This window comes from Oncorhynchus keta, chromosome 16 (assembly GCF_023373465.1).
Source record: "Oncorhynchus keta strain PuntledgeMale-10-30-2019 chromosome 16, Oket_V2, whole genome shotgun sequence".
NCBI classification, from domain to species: domain Eukaryota; kingdom Metazoa; phylum Chordata; class Actinopteri; order Salmoniformes; family Salmonidae; genus Oncorhynchus; species Oncorhynchus keta.
Window position 1 is genome coordinate 9035562 of NC_068436.1, and position 14769 is coordinate 9050330.

The 14769-nt window shown below is 43.2% G+C and overlaps 3 protein-coding genes and 1 long non-coding RNA gene across 5 annotated transcripts in view; 1 reads left to right on the forward strand and 3 right to left on the reverse strand.

The window, feature by feature from the left end:
* The window catches only part of LOC118395627 (zinc finger protein 16-like), a 93030-nt gene that overhangs the window by 39808 nt on the left and 38453 nt on the right, over positions 1-14769 (reverse strand). The window lies entirely within an intron of this gene.
* LOC118395590 (uncharacterized) lies at positions 1932-6358 on the reverse strand. 2 transcript variants are annotated; one of them, XM_052465197.1, is made up of 4 exons: positions 5865-6358; positions 5365-5495; positions 5030-5173; positions 1932-2651 (listed from the first exon to the last, which is right to left on the reverse strand). In XM_052465197.1, exons 1-4 carry the CDS (start codon positions 6145-6147, stop codon positions 2469-2471), a joined length of 741 nt encoding a protein of 246 aa, XP_052321157.1. In that variant the 5' UTR covers positions 6148-6358; the 3' UTR covers positions 1932-2468. The 2 variants fall into 2 exon arrangements, with proteins under 2 accessions (XP_052321157.1, XP_052321158.1); XM_052465198.1 differs by lacking the exon at positions 1932-2651 and adding an exon at positions 3998-4145.
* On the forward strand, positions 8299-12387 carry LOC118395654 (uncharacterized). The gene is made up of 2 exons (XR_004828006.2): positions 8299-9580; positions 11607-12387. It is a non-coding gene; the product is annotated as an uncharacterized LOC118395654 (long non-coding RNA).
* LOC118395632 (zinc finger protein 569-like) lies at positions 10226-14100 on the reverse strand. Its single transcript, XM_035789513.2, has 2 exons — positions 13764-14100; positions 10226-11269 (listed from the first exon to the last, which is right to left on the reverse strand). The coding sequence occupies exon 2, from the start codon at positions 11243-11245 to the stop codon at positions 10493-10495; it is 753 nt and encodes a 250-aa protein (XP_035645406.1). The 5' UTR covers positions 11246-11269; positions 13764-14100; the 3' UTR covers positions 10226-10492.

Consider the following 14769-nt stretch of genomic DNA (forward strand, 5'->3'; position numbering starts at 1 on the left):
TTTAACCTGGTTGTACAGGCTTAGGATTCAGTCTTGGAATTGATCAGTAGAAAACCCTTTTGCAATTACGTTAGCACAGCTGAAAACTGTTTTGATTAAAGAAGCAATAAAATTGGCCATCTTTAGACTAGTTGAGTATATGGAGCATCAGCATTTGTGGGTTTGATTACAGGCTCAAAATGGCCAGAAATAAAGAACATTCTTCTGAAACCTGTCAGTCTATTCTTGTACTGGGAAATGATGGCTATTCCATGCGAGAAATTGCCAAGAAACTGAAGATCTCATACAACGCTATGTACTACTCCCTTCACAGAACAGTGCAAACTGGCCCTAACCAGAATAGAAAAAGGAGAATGAGGCCCCGGTGCACAACTGAGCAAGAGGACAAGCACATTAGTGTCTGAAACGGATTTTGTTTTGATATGTTTTTGGGGAAGACATTTTTTTGCTTCCATGAGCTAGCTAGATTTGTTTTGACCAGCACTGTAGGCGCGCGGGACAACTTTACCAGCATCATAGCATACGTATCGATGAATCGTTGTGACTTATGAAATACAAGTGATAGTGTAATCAATGTGTAATAACTACATAAAAATGAATTAAAGCGTTAAATTATTATGTGACATGCAGTCGTGTTCAGGTCCTGATTGGTCAACAAGCTTATTTGACGTGTATCTTTTTTGACATGCCAAGACCCCAACGGCGTTCCATAGAAATCCTGGTTGAGAATGAAATGACTGAAGAAATAAAAAAACGAAACCGCACAGCAAGGTAGTGAAAGAAATAGGTTTTGATTATGTTTTACTGTTAATGGGGACATACGTAAATGCCAACAAAATAGCTTTTTTGGTCTGTGTGGTGTGTGTGTAACCTTTAACTGGGCAAGTCAGTTAAAAACAAATTCTTATTTACAATGAAGGCCTACCCCGGCCCAACCCGGACGACGCTGGGCCAATTGTGCGGCGTACTATGGGACTCCCAATCACGGCCGGATGTGATACAGGCTGGATTCGAACCAGGGACTGTAGTGACACCTCTTGCACTGAGATGCAGTGCCTTGGACCGCTGCGTCCATGTGTGTGTAACTATTTAACTGTAATAGAATGCTTAAAAAAGCCGAAAATTCTTTCTTTTTCGGTTATCGGTACTGTTTTTTTTTTTGGCAAGGAAAATATCGGTATCGCCAAAAAATGTCATATTGGTGCATCACTAGTTGTTACATTATAATTATTATTCACTCACAGTCTATCATCTTCTGTGTTGCATGAGTATATGCAATGACCCCCATGCACAATTTACATAAATACAAATGAGTCTTAAGAAGACAGTGACAGTAATTGCAATGAGCCCAACAATTGACAAATAGAGGAGCCTTGTATAGGAGTCTATAGTCTCTCTCGTTGGAACACTTTTACAACCAAGTCGACGACTGCCGGATTTTAACTTCACAAAATATGTTGGTTGGGTAACTAAACTACATAACATGTTATCGTGTGCAATGGGCGAATAGAGTCTGCAGACCCACATGACACATACAGCAGCAGAACAACGTGAAGTGTTTTTAAAACAGGTAACACTGAAAGCTTCAGTTCACATTATTGACAAGCTATTAGCAAGTTAGACAAACCATGACATTTTCCCCCATTCCGAAGTCACCACATCATGCATTGAGCTAAAAGTTAACTTAGCTTGCATTTGCTATAAAGTAGCGGGTGGTGGTCACGAAGATGACTCAAGAGATTTGAAGTGTTTATTTGAAGTTGTTTTTTGCATGTTCTGCAGATAGGGTGACCATCTTCGATTAAGTTTCCCTCAGCACTCTTGTTAAACCCAAAATACGACCACACTTCAGATTTGGTCCTCCTTAGAAGGCTGAAAAATCTCTTGAGCGCTGTCACTGACTCCCGCCATGTTTTCACACAAATCAAAACCCACGTTGCATGCTGCGCCTATGTCAGACTGTTGCTAACTTTGGTTGATGCTGGACAGTATTTACTGATTTAATGATAATTATCATTTGAAACGGTAATACCAACCGTTGGGAATTTTACCATTTACTAGTTTCGTGAAACGGTAACCATTTCATCCCTACAAGTGAGCATATTCATGAGATCAGACGTGATCAGGCCTGGGCAATTCCAGTCCTCGTGGGCCTGATTGGTGTCACACTTTTCCCCCACCCCTAGCAAACACACCTGATTTTAAACTAATTGCATTTTTATTAACTGAATATCATGTGTTAGCTGCGGCAAAAGTGTGACACCAATCAGGCCGAGGACTGGAGTTGCCCAGGCCTGTTCCAAATGAACCGAGTAAAAACTCACAGATGATTATTAAAGCTAAAACCAAGTTTATTCACCCAATGGGTCAGACAGCTGAACAGACAAACATGTTCCCACCAGCACAAATATATATACCCCAATTTAGGTGAAGTCTCCTCCTTTCCTCTAGATATGACATCTTTATTACTAGGCAGGAAGTTCAGTGATGTGGGTAATAAACTGTTCCTTCTCCCTTAATGTGACCCGACCTGTCCCAGCCCCATTCCTCACGAAACCACATCTCTTCCAAAAAAAAAAAAATCTTTGAAGGGAGTTGAAAGTCCGCGTTGCCCAGCAACAGCCCCAAAACATCACTGCTCTAGAGAAGATCTGCATGGAGGAATGTCAAAATACCAGCAACAGTGTGTGAAAACCTTGAAGACTTACAGAAAACGTTTGACCTCTGTTATATACCCTTTGTTGGCAATGACAAAGTATTGAGAAACGTTTGTTATTGATCAAATACGTATTTTCCACCGTAATTTGCAAATAAATTCATTAAAAATCCTACAATGTGATTTTCTGGATTTTTTTTTTCATTATGTCTGTCATAGTTGAAGTGTACCTATGATGAAAATTACAGGCCTCTCTCATCTTTTTAAGTCAGAACTTGCATAATTGGTGGCTAAATACTTTTTTGCCCCACTGTAGATTACTGGAACCATGTCCTGTGGTCTGATGAGACCAAGATTAACTTATTTGGTTCAGATTGTTCAAGCGTGTGTGGCGGCAACCAGGTGATGAGTACAAAGACAAGTGTGTCTTGCCTACAGTCAAGCATGGTGGTGGGAGTGTCATGGTCTGGGGCTGCATGAGTGCTGCCGGCACTGGGGACCTACAGTTCATTGAGGGAACCATGAATGCCAACATGTACTGTGACATACTGAAGCAGAGCATGATCTCCTCCCTTCGCAGACTGGGCCGCTGGGCAGTATTCCAACATGATAACGACCCCAAACACACCTCCAAGACGACCACTGCCTTGCTAAAGAAGCTGAGGGTAAAGGTGATGGACTGGCCAAGCATGTCTCCAGACCTAAACCCTATTGAGCATCTGTGGGGCATCCTCAAACAGAAGATGGAGTGCGATGTCTCTAACATCCACCAGCAGCTCCATGATGTCGTCATGGAGGAGTGGAAGAGGACTCCAGTGGCAACCTGTGAAGCTCTGGTGAACTCCATGCCTGAGAGGGTTAAGGCAGTGCTGGAAAATGATGGTGGCCACACAAAATATTGACACTTTGGGCCCACTTTTGTTGCCAGCGGTTTAGACATTAATGGCTGTGTGTTTTGTTATTTTGAGGGGACAGCAAATTTACACTGTTATACAAGCTGTACACGCTACTTTACATTGTAGCAAAGTGTAATTTCTTCAGTGTTGTCACATGAAAAGATATACTCAAATATTTACAAAAATGTGAGGGGTGTACATGTCATATATAAAACAATGTCTGTATGCAATATTCTACCCAGGAATATTCAACACAGATCTGTTACTGTCATTATTCCAAATGCATCTGGGGATCTTTTCTGTAGACAATGAAAATGAATCTGTCTTTAATGCAAGGTTTGATCGAAAAGTCAGAAGCTATCGAGTGGAATGGGTACTTTCTATGTTATAAAGTGGAATGTTTTTTCTGCTGGTGTGTCCGGAGGTAGCTCCTCTCTGAGAACCTCTTCCCGCAGTGCATACAGGCAAACGGCCTTTCTCCCATGTGGACCTTCAGGTGCATCTTCAGCTGGTTCTGGTGGGTGAAGCTCTTCTCACACTGAGGGCAGCTGTATGATTTGTCGCCTGTGTGGACCCTTTGGTGTCTTTTCAGGCTGAAAGAGTGGGAGAAGCACATAAGACACTGGGTACAGCTGAAGGGTTTCTCTCCTGTGTGGACCCTCTGGTGCCTCTTCAGGCTGCCAGCCTCAGCAAAGCGCATGTGACACTGGGTACAGCTGAATGGTTTCACCCCCGTGTGGACCCTCTGGTGGATCTCTACCTTCTGGGGGCAGCTGAAGCCTTTGTTACAGAACATGCAGAGGAACCGCTTCTCTTTGATATTGCCTGATGTGGCTCCCCCTCCCTGAGTCTGGGCTGTAGCCCTGTGGTTTGAGTTCAATACTTGATCGAAAAGGACCCGGCTGTGTGAATCGGAAGGCCCCATTGACGTGGACACTGGGTTGCGATCCCTGAAAGCATGTGGAGGGGAGTGGGTCGTCTCTAAGTTCTCCGTGAAATCTAAGAAATCTCTGCCTTGTGAGTGTCCTTCTAAGTGAGTCTCATCTGCATTCCATGTCAGAGGAGCGTTGCCCTCCACTTTCACCTCATCTACCACTATAACCTCCCCTTTCTTATCTAGGCACCCTTCAGAGTATACACCACTACTGTACCGGTTCCAGTCCCCTCTAGACAGATCAGTCTGTCTCTCTAAACCCAAGGATATGTTGCCAGGGTCCATCTCTGTAGCGTAAGAACAAGATGAATCACCACCAGTGTCTAACGTGTCACCATCGTCATCTCCATGGGAATTAACCGTCCTCTCGCTCTGGTGAAATACCGGTAAATACTCTGAGCCAGGAGCAGGAGGACAGCCCAGTCGCTCAAGCCCCACTGGGTCTGATCTGTGGTCAGATCCTGTGTGTAAGAGCCTGTGTGGTACAGTTAAAGTCTCTGTGTCAGTCTCTGACTTGAGGACGGCGTTCGGCATTCCACTGACCTCCGTGATGCTGCTTTGGATCCTGGGCGGCGCTGGAGCGATGGTAGGGTCTCCAGTCTGAATGTCTCTGCTGTGCCGTTGGTCCTCCTCTCCTTCAGACGTCTCCTGCTTGAGCCCAGGACCTGCTGCCTCTGCATCTGCAGACTGATACAAGAAGAGAGCAGGTACATGAGTTGAATTGGATAACAATGTCATAGGGAAGTCTCACAAGCTCCCCTACGGCAGACAAATTAGTCCATGTAAGCAAGTGAATAGCTGAGGCGAGCCCTTCTGAAATCAATGTTGCACATTTGATTTACAAACTATCCTTTTTAATGCAACACAATTACACTAACCTCCATCACAATAATGTGCTGGGTTGAGGTTCCACTCCCCTCATCAACAGTGATTGGTTGGTCATCTCTCCACGCGTTGTGTCCCGCTGGCTTCACAAAGCGCCTATGGCCTCCAGTGAGATGTCCTTCATCTGAGAATGATTGGGGGAAGAGGCGGTTAGGTTAGGTACTGTTACTGCTCAACAGTATATATTGTACACTATTGACACTGTATAGAATTGGAAAGGATGTTAGCTAACACTTCATATAACTTCTTTATATACTATTTGTTTTCAATTAGTAAATAATAGAAAAGGCAGTAAATCAAAAATCTGGTTAAAATATGAAAGTGTCTGTGCTAGATCGACAGTTAGGTAGATAGTAATCAGGGCAATTCATGTATAGTGTCCAAAAACTGACCAAGACCCAATTCTGGTTAACCATATGTGTGTAACAAATCTAGTGACACATGCACAAAGTGGAACGGGGCGACACACCCCTCAGCCTTCTGCAAAATGTACCTCTTGCCAATCCTCTGTATCGGTCGAGAATATTGACACTTTTGGGAGGACTGGCGAGGACGCGCTCTCGCCTTGTCCTCTCTGCGCGCTCCCGTACCATCTTCAGTTCCAGTAGCTGTAGTTTCCTCCGTAATGCCCCGTTTTCTTTCTGGCTTTGAGAAATTTCCAAACGAAACACTGCATAGTCGTCGTCTATGAGTTTACATATCTCTGCCACGGCTGCATTCGCTAGAACCTCCATGACGGAGGCTATTTGAGTGTGAAAAACCATACAGTTAGCCATTGTTAGCTAACATTAACCGCTATATAGCTTAGTTACCTAGATAACATCTATCAACCAAGTCCTGTCTCCAACACGAATTAATGACTACCCGGAGCAGGTATGTGATGCTGTGCAGTTAAATTAGTCATTTTGAGTTCTGTGCAGTTAATATCTAAATAAAACGCTATCGTGGAAATTTTTCTTGGTCATGTTCACTTCCAATTACTTCTTCTTTACATTTCCATTGGCGAATCGCAACCAACTGAAATGTGTATATACCGCCACCTACCGTAGTGGAGTGTGAGAACGGTCACGGTCTCCCTACTCCTATTCTATAACTCTGAATTTCTAATAAAATTCCCTACAAACCTCACTACCCCCCTCTAAAAAAAATACCACCCAATCCCCATCTCAGACCTACCTCTCTAACCCTATCAAATAAACTCTCCCTTTCTACATCATAATACATGTTCAATCCCGTATGCCCCAATCTCATTCTGCACAACATAACTTCCTCCCTTATATTCCAATTACAAGACACTATCTTCTTGTCTCAGACCAACTCTCGTTATCGCCCTCTGAACAATCTTCTTGACCCTAACCAGTCAGGCTTCTAGACAGGTCACTCAACCGAAACTGCTCTCCTCTGTGTCACGGAGGTTCTCCGCACTGCTGTCCTCTGTTCTCATCCTCCTATATCTATATCTGCATTCGACACTGCGAACCATCAGATCCTCCTCTCCACCCTCTAAGGGCTGGGCGTCTGAGTCTCTGTATACTCTTGGAATGCATCTTACCTGGCAGGCCACTCTTGCCAAGTGACATGGAGAGGATCTGTGTCTGCACCGCATACTCTTACTACTGGTGTACCCCACTGCTCGGTTCTAGGCCCTCTTCCCTGTATACACCAAATCACTCGCCTCCTTCATATTTTCACATGGTTTCTCCTATCATTGCTATGCGGATAACACTAAACTACTCCAGCAGCACGCATCTCTGCTTGCGAGCACTATTATTCTGTAGAAAATAATAAAAATAAAGAAAAACCCTGGAATGAGTAGGTGTGTCCAAACTTTTGACTGGTACTGTATAGAGAAGACAGGCAGGGTGAGTGTAGACCGCTGTGTGTCCTATGCAATGAGTTGTTAGCTAATGAGAGCATGAAACCCTCAAATGAAAAGGCATCTGAACACCAAGCATCCAAGCAATAAATAAATTAACACAATGGATATGTACCTGGGCTCTGTGGGACTGGCCTGGGATGGGTGTGTCAGTGTGACCACTGATTGGGAAGCTGCCATGAAGGGAAAGCACTCCGGAGAAGTAAAGCGGATACTGGAGAGAGCACTGAGTGTGACGTGGAACCACTGTTTCCTACACAGGGAGGCATTGGCAGCGAAGGACATGGTTCATGAGCTCCACACCACTCTCCAGGATGTGATCAAGTGTGTCAATTATATCCAAAAAGAGTTCCACAAAAAGCTGGTGTTTCCAGGCCTTCTGTAGGGATATGAGGGGCGAGCACCAGCAGGTGCTTTATCATGCAGAGGTCCGCTGGCTTTCCAAGGGTAAAGTGTTGGGTCGCTTTTATGAGCTTCAAGCAGAGATTGCTGTTAAACATCTTGTTAAGCTGCAGGGAAAGTTGAGACTACTTCCCGGAGGAGAACAGGAGACAATACGACTGGGTACAGGACCCCGAGTGGAGATGGGAAGAATCATGCTGCCAAGCAACAAAGAGGATCAGCTGGTGGAGATGTCATTTGAACGCGGACTGAGCATGCACGTCCCGGGAAATGACACTGCCAAAGTTCTGGTGCAGCGTAGTGGGAGAGCATTCTGCCCTCGCCTGTCATGCAATCAGAATCATGCTACCGTTCAGCTGTACCTATCTGTGTGAAAGTGTCTTCTCTGCTATGGCCGTGCTGAAAACTAAAAGCAGAAACAAACTGGACAGCCAGCATGACCTCTGAATTGCCTTGTCAACCATCATCTCAGAGTTCGATAAACATGTAAAACTGAAAAAAACACCCCCAGTTTTCCCACTGATAGGCCACACACACACACACACACACACACACACACACACACAATAAATAAACAGGTTAATGAGTTATTGTTCAGTAGGTTAATTATTATTGTTAATTAATTCTGACATTTTATTAAACTGGTTATAAACAGACACCTTCAAAAACATTTTTCAAGGTTGTGAAACTATTCACATGGTAATTGATGATTATTAACTCCTAATGATTGTTGTTTTTTCTATTTTAAAAACTGGTATGTGTTACTGTTCATTAACATTATTGGACTGGTTTTAATGTCATGTTCTGAGTCCGATAATGTATTACACCCCACTCCTGATGAGTCACCACTGAGTAGTTATACTTTTTAAACATCATTTTTAACATTATACAAAGCTGCAAAAATGATTGAGGGGACAAAATTAATCTCCTTAATTTTGTCACTAGAGTCAAATACTTTCTGTGGCCCACATCAGAGTCAAATAGTTTCTATAGAACAAACTTCACGTCAGGATAGGCAACCGAAATAAATGTGTGTTATATTAGACAGAGGGAGTAAAATGTAGACAAGCAATAAACATTTCAGAACAACTACTAGTCGAATAAGACATGGGACAGATGACGAATTATGGCAAAGATATATATTTATAGACGAATACACTTGAAACAAATAGCCAAACCGAAAACTGCGAACATTACTAGTGCCTACCCCGCGATCAAACCTCCATACACAATCAAATCAAATGCAGTCTAACGTGATCACTGACAGCTGCCTTGAAGGACACAAATAAAAATGTTTTCTGCTTCTAAGATAAGTGAAATGTAGGCTAAACTGACAACGGAGTGAAGTGCAGAAATGTCAAATATCTACCAAGTCGCAGCAATGAAGAATTGGGTGTGGGGTGGGGTGGTTCTGTCAGGGGGAGATTTTCGGCACAACACCGGGACGCTAATCTAAATAATGACAACAGACTTGTTAATTTTCTGATTTCATTAGGCTATAATACACCATGCAATTGGTAGATACAGCCTGAAACGAATGTAACATTGTGCAAATGTTCCTTACAAGCAAGAATATTGAATACAATTACATTTGAACTTACTCTACACCGGTGATCTGTGCGGTTTGTCCTTCAATTGCTCGAAATTCGAGACAAATTATCCACAGGAAAGTATTGTTTACCCGAATTTTTAGAGCACCATAACTGCCGTTTTAAATTATGATCACCTGGCACGTGCACAAAACCATGTAAACACCTGCAAACTTCAGTTTCATGAAAACGTCTGGTATGCACGTACTTCCGTATTATGCACTGGCAAAATAAATCTTGATTGCCACACACAAAGATCCGTGTTTTGAAGTCGGGTTAATAACACTGCCCTGTTGATATTTTGTCTAAAATGTATACCAACAGAAGGACGAAAACCACGGAGTAAGTTCAAATTAAGTTTATTAAACATTCTGACTTGCAAAGGGACGGTTTGTCATTATTGAATGTATATGTGCGCGGCGTTTACATAATTTGAAGGCCTCGCCAAGTTTTGTGACAAACTTTTTTACAAAGGGAAAGGGGGATACCGACTCAGTTGTACAACTGAATGCCTTTAACTGAAATGTGTCTTAATCGACATGCACGTCTTTCGTGTTCAGGGAACAGTGGTTAACTACCTTGCTCAGGGGCAGAAGGACAGATTTTTTTACCTTGTCAGTTCGGGGATTCGATCCAACAAACTTTCGGTTACTGGCCCAACGCTCTAAAGAACAGTGTGTTTGCAAGAATAGAGCAGAAGAGAAAATAATGATAATCAGCTTCTTGATATGCCCCACTGGACAGGTGGATTGGATGTTATTGGAATAGTAGAAATGCTCACTTACAGGGATGTAAACAAATTTGTGGACAACATGTTAGAGAAATAAGCTTTTTGTGCATATGGAACGTTTTTCAGCTCATGAAAAATGGGATCAACACTTAACATGTTGCATTCATATTTTTGTTCAGTGTACATTACACAAAATCTCATATTATTGCTATCTTTCGAGCTGAGTGCAGACTCTTTTAGAAAGAACAGTGAGTTAGTAAGAATAGAAGAGAAAATAATTACTTTATTCCATCTACATCACCTCAGTAAGGTTAATATTCAACTATCCTTAATATAGCTTAGGTTTACTGTCTCTCTAAAAACAGATTTACTCAAGCCTATTTCAAATGACAAGTTAACAAAGAGTTAATGAGGGGTATGTGGTTAATTACCCTCTTACCCAAAGACACTTCACATGATAACTATAATATGTCAGATAAAGAATGGTTCCCAGATATCCCCTGTGTACATCTCAAGCCACACTGCTACGATTTCTCCCCATTGTGGACACTCCTATGTCTGATAAGGTTACTCAGGAAGGAGAAGCTCTTGTAACATAGTTTGCACTTGAAGGGCCTCTCCTTGGTGTGAACGGTCTGGTGCTTCTTCACATAGCTCGCCTCAGCGAAGCGCTTCCCACACGTGGGGCAGGCATACGGCTTGTCGGCGTCCGTCCTAATCCGTCCCATCCTGACCCTGTCTGTATTCATGGGGTAACCATGAGGTAGCTGAGGAAGGCTGGACCCAGGCTTCCTATGAACCCATTCAACAGGCATTAGACAAGATCCTGAAGGAGAAGACAGACTTGCTGATAGACTACCACCAGGGGGGTCTCCCACCACTCTCGTTGAAGGCTGAAGCCCAGGGTGACCTGCTCTGTTCATCATGGATACTGTGGCGTTTGTATCGTAGGAACAGGAGGGTCTATCTCTATCAGCCCCAGGTCCTGCTCCATCCCTGCACTGAGACTGTGAAGAGAAGGGTCTGGGCTGCAGACTGGATTCCTGACTGGAGCCTCTGTCTCTCTGATGACCACCAGGACTGAGGTTGTTCAGTCCACCTGTCCACTGGTTGTGTTCGGTGTGGTGGTGGTGGAGTCTCGGTCCTTCGTGGTTCGGTCCTGGTCCTGACTTGGGAAGGAAGAGCAACGGCTCCTGATCCAGGGTTCTGATCCGGGGCCAGGGTTTGTGACCAGGTGCTTCAGAGGTCCAGTCTCTCCCGTCAGCAACACTGGGCATCAGCAGGTCCTCATGGACCGCAGACTGTAAACACAAATTGTACAGAAGAGCAAATAAAAGGTTGATATAAGAAACTCTTGCTGAATACACAGAAACATGAAAAAAAATCTATAACATGCCCCTTCATGCCTTATTGCTATTATCAACTGGTTACAATGTAATTAGAACAGTAAAAATAAGTGATGTCATCCTCGTGTTATACTGTCTGATATACCATGGTGTACAGACAATCAGCATTCAGGGCTCGAACCACCCAGTTTTATAATAAAATGTAAACCACAGTTAAGCCCATCTCTAACACTGCGATTAAAGTATCAATATGGAGCCACTGGAGTTTTATTTTTTATTTTTTATTAATCAGCAGATCACGTGTAACCACACCAGCCCAGGACCTACACATCTGTCTTCTTCAGCTGTGGTTTCATCTGAGACCAGCCACCTGGACAGCTGATGAAACTGTGGGTTTGCACAATCAAAATATTTCTGCACAAACTGTCAGAAGCCGTCTGAGGGAAGCTCATCTGCGTGTTCGTCGTCTTCACCAGGGTCTCAACCTAACTTCAGTGAGCAAATGCTCACCTTCGATGCCACTGGCATGCTGGAGAAGTATGCTCTTCACGAATGAATCCCTGTTTCAATTGTACTGGGCAGATGGCACACCAGATAGTGACTGGTTTTCTGATCCACGCCCAGTCTTTTTTAAGGTATCTGTGACCAACAGATGCATATCTGTATTCTTAGCAGTGTTGTAGTACTCGAGACCGGTCTCGAGACCACATTTTGAGTGTTTTTCTTGTCTCTGCGTCGGATACATTTGTACTCAGTCTTGACTCTGTCTCAGACAGTGAAGCCTTGTAAATTCTTCGAGACCAGCAGAGTACAAAATTCATAATAATCAGCTTCCATTCAGTAAGTGCATAAAACAGGTTTGTTTGTATGATATGTTAGATTAAAGACAGACACAAATGTCAAGTTCAAGCATTGTACAAGTCCCTACATACGGGGTCTGGGAAAGAGCCCAGCAAGTTGATTACCTATCAACTAGACTAACATTATTGTTTCAATAGAAAGTCCAAACATAACAGCACAACATTAAGTTAACAGTCAAGTCATAACAAATAAATGCATTACATTTATTTTTACTTTAGTTGTCCTCTTCCTGGTTTTTATTTATATAGTTTCATTTCAAATCAAATCCAAATTTATTTCAAATCAAATCAAATTGTATTTGTCACATACACATGGTTAGCAGATGTTAATGCGAGTGTAGCGAAATGCTTGTGCTTCTAGTTCCGACAATGCAGTGATAACCAACAAGTAATCTAACTAACAATTCCAAAACTACTGTCTTATACACAGTGTAAGGGGATAAAGAATATGTACATAAGGATATATGAATGAGTGATGGTACAGAGCAGCATACAGTAGATGGTATCGAGTACAGTATATACATATGAGATGAGTATGTAGACAAAGTAAACAAAGTGGCATAGTTAAATGGCCACATTGCGCACATTGCGAGGAGCACACTGGACTAGAGTGACACTCATCCAATTCAAAGTGTACTTCCCCAGGTACTGATTCAACAAGCCCGTTGAATACATGGTCATATCTGCTGAGTAGTTGAGGGGTCCTTGCTGGACAAGCTCCGTGATGTGCAGGTCATTTGGTACGGTGAACTGCATCCATCCCGGGCGTTCGCATGTAGAGCGTGAGAGGAGAGGATGTTGACTGGTTTTCACGATCTCAAACTACAGCTATGGGTCTCAAAGATGCCCATAGAGCTCATTAGCTCTCCTGAGTACAGCTTTAGTCTAATATCGCTGGGCAAGAGATGTGTGTCAGGTGCCAGGTTGATTTTTGTCTTTGTCGCTCATTACATTGCATATAGCACCGGAATCCAGTTGACATTGTTGCAACTTGTTGTGTAATCGTAGTGCCACAAACCATTTCTTCCCTCTTGAGTATACAGCCCCAATGGTTTCATGTATGGAAATGTCACTTTCACTGTTCTGAACACTGAGTGACATCAACACGGTGAATCTTGCCCTCACTCACCCTTCTTTTGCTTTTGAGACACACTTTTGCAAAGTGATTATTAGTTCCACAAGCTCTGCATGGTTTTCCATAGGCAGGGCAGTGCTCTGTCTCTTGCGTGTGCATTTCCACAGTATTTGCATACTATGGGCTGTCTGTATTCACCATTTGGTGAATTACTCTCCCTCGATTGTTTTTTTCTGAATGTTTGCCTGGCAACAGTGTGAACAGTATCAACGTCAGTGCGTTGGGTTTCGATTTCCATTGCTCTCATTCTCATATCAGTGACATCGGCAGTGCGGCACATTTCAATGGCAGTTACTAATGTTAAGCCTATCTCTCTTAGTAGACGCCGGCGCATGTCCTCATTTGCAATTCCCAGTACTATTTTTTTTTCACAAATCAGTTAATCTTTCAATTTCCCACATTCACAAGTAGCGGCTCTCTCTCAAGCGGGTTACAAAGTTGTTTACTGACTCACCCTCTTCCTGTTTTGCAGCTTCCAAAAACTAACCGATCCTAAATGACGTTCTTGGCGGGTTTGAAGTAGTTATCCAACGCATCCAGAATGGCCTTTCCATCACCCTGTTGTTGTGCTGTGTGGGGGAGATTGTGCAGGTAGATGTGCCTGGAATCGCTGCCCATTAAACTCCTCAGAGTTACCGCTTGTACCTCGTTGGGTTTTTCATGTAGACCGGTCGCCAGCGCATAGTCCTCGAATTCACCCCTGAAGTTGTCCCAATTAGTATTCCAGTCCCCTGTGAGAACCATGGTTTTGGTGGCAGAATGTTCACTGCCATAGTGATGGAATAGATCTCTTTGCCTTCAGCCATCGAGGTAGGTAGTGATGCTAACTAGCCAGCTAACGACGAGTTGATCAGTGGTGTGACAGTAGTAGTAGGAAACGAACATTAGTAGTAGGAAACAGCGTGTGTTCGCATATGGAACGTAACTGCGCCTATACTGTAAAATAACAAATGTGTGGTTTTTCGAGACACTTCTGATATCATGCAGAAACATGGTATGTTAGATTAAAGAATAAAGACCGACACAAATGTCAAGTTCAATAGCCATGTTCAAGCATTGTACAAGTCCCTACATACAGGGTCCGGGGAACAACCCAGCTAGTTGATTACCTATCAACTAGACTCCGTAACACGCTTGGCCAGGTCAAATATATATACCCTCCTTTCTTGAAACATTAATACCTGCAGTCTTTATATCTATTATAGACAAGTTTGCTCAGTGGCGAATCTAGTGGACCTAGGCCTTCAGTGGCGAACCTATTGGACCTTCAGTGTGTGAGGTTCGTGATGCTGAATGGTAATACCAGCGCACTCATGTAGGAGTGCACTTTTGGGCATTTCGTATACTCACTTCTTAATCCCCATTGATGCCTATTAAAGTAGTGGAGTGGAGGTATACGATATATCAGTTATGTAGTACAATAGAGAGATCATGCACAAAGTAGCCTACACAATCGCAAA

What these genes read in the sequence shown, in the direction of transcription:
- LOC118395632 (XM_035789513.2), bottom strand. Translation starts at nt 11,245, where the DNA reads ATGCCCAGTGTTGCTGACGGGAGAGACTGGACCTCTGAAGCACCTGGT.
- LOC118395590 (XM_052465197.1), bottom strand. Translation starts at nt 6,147, where the DNA reads ATGGCTAACTGTATGGTTTTTCACACTCAAATAGCCTCCGTCATGGAG. An exon ending in AGCACATTATTGTGATGGAG is followed by an intron (nt 5,174 to 5,364) that starts GTTAGTGTAATT and finishes TTCTTGTATCAG; the next exon opens with TCTGCAGATGCAGAGGCAGC. An exon ending in TCCAAAGCAGCATCACGGAG is followed by an intron (nt 2,652 to 5,029) that starts GTCAGTGGAATG and finishes TCCTCCATGCAG; the next exon opens with ATCTTCTCTAGAGCAGTGAT.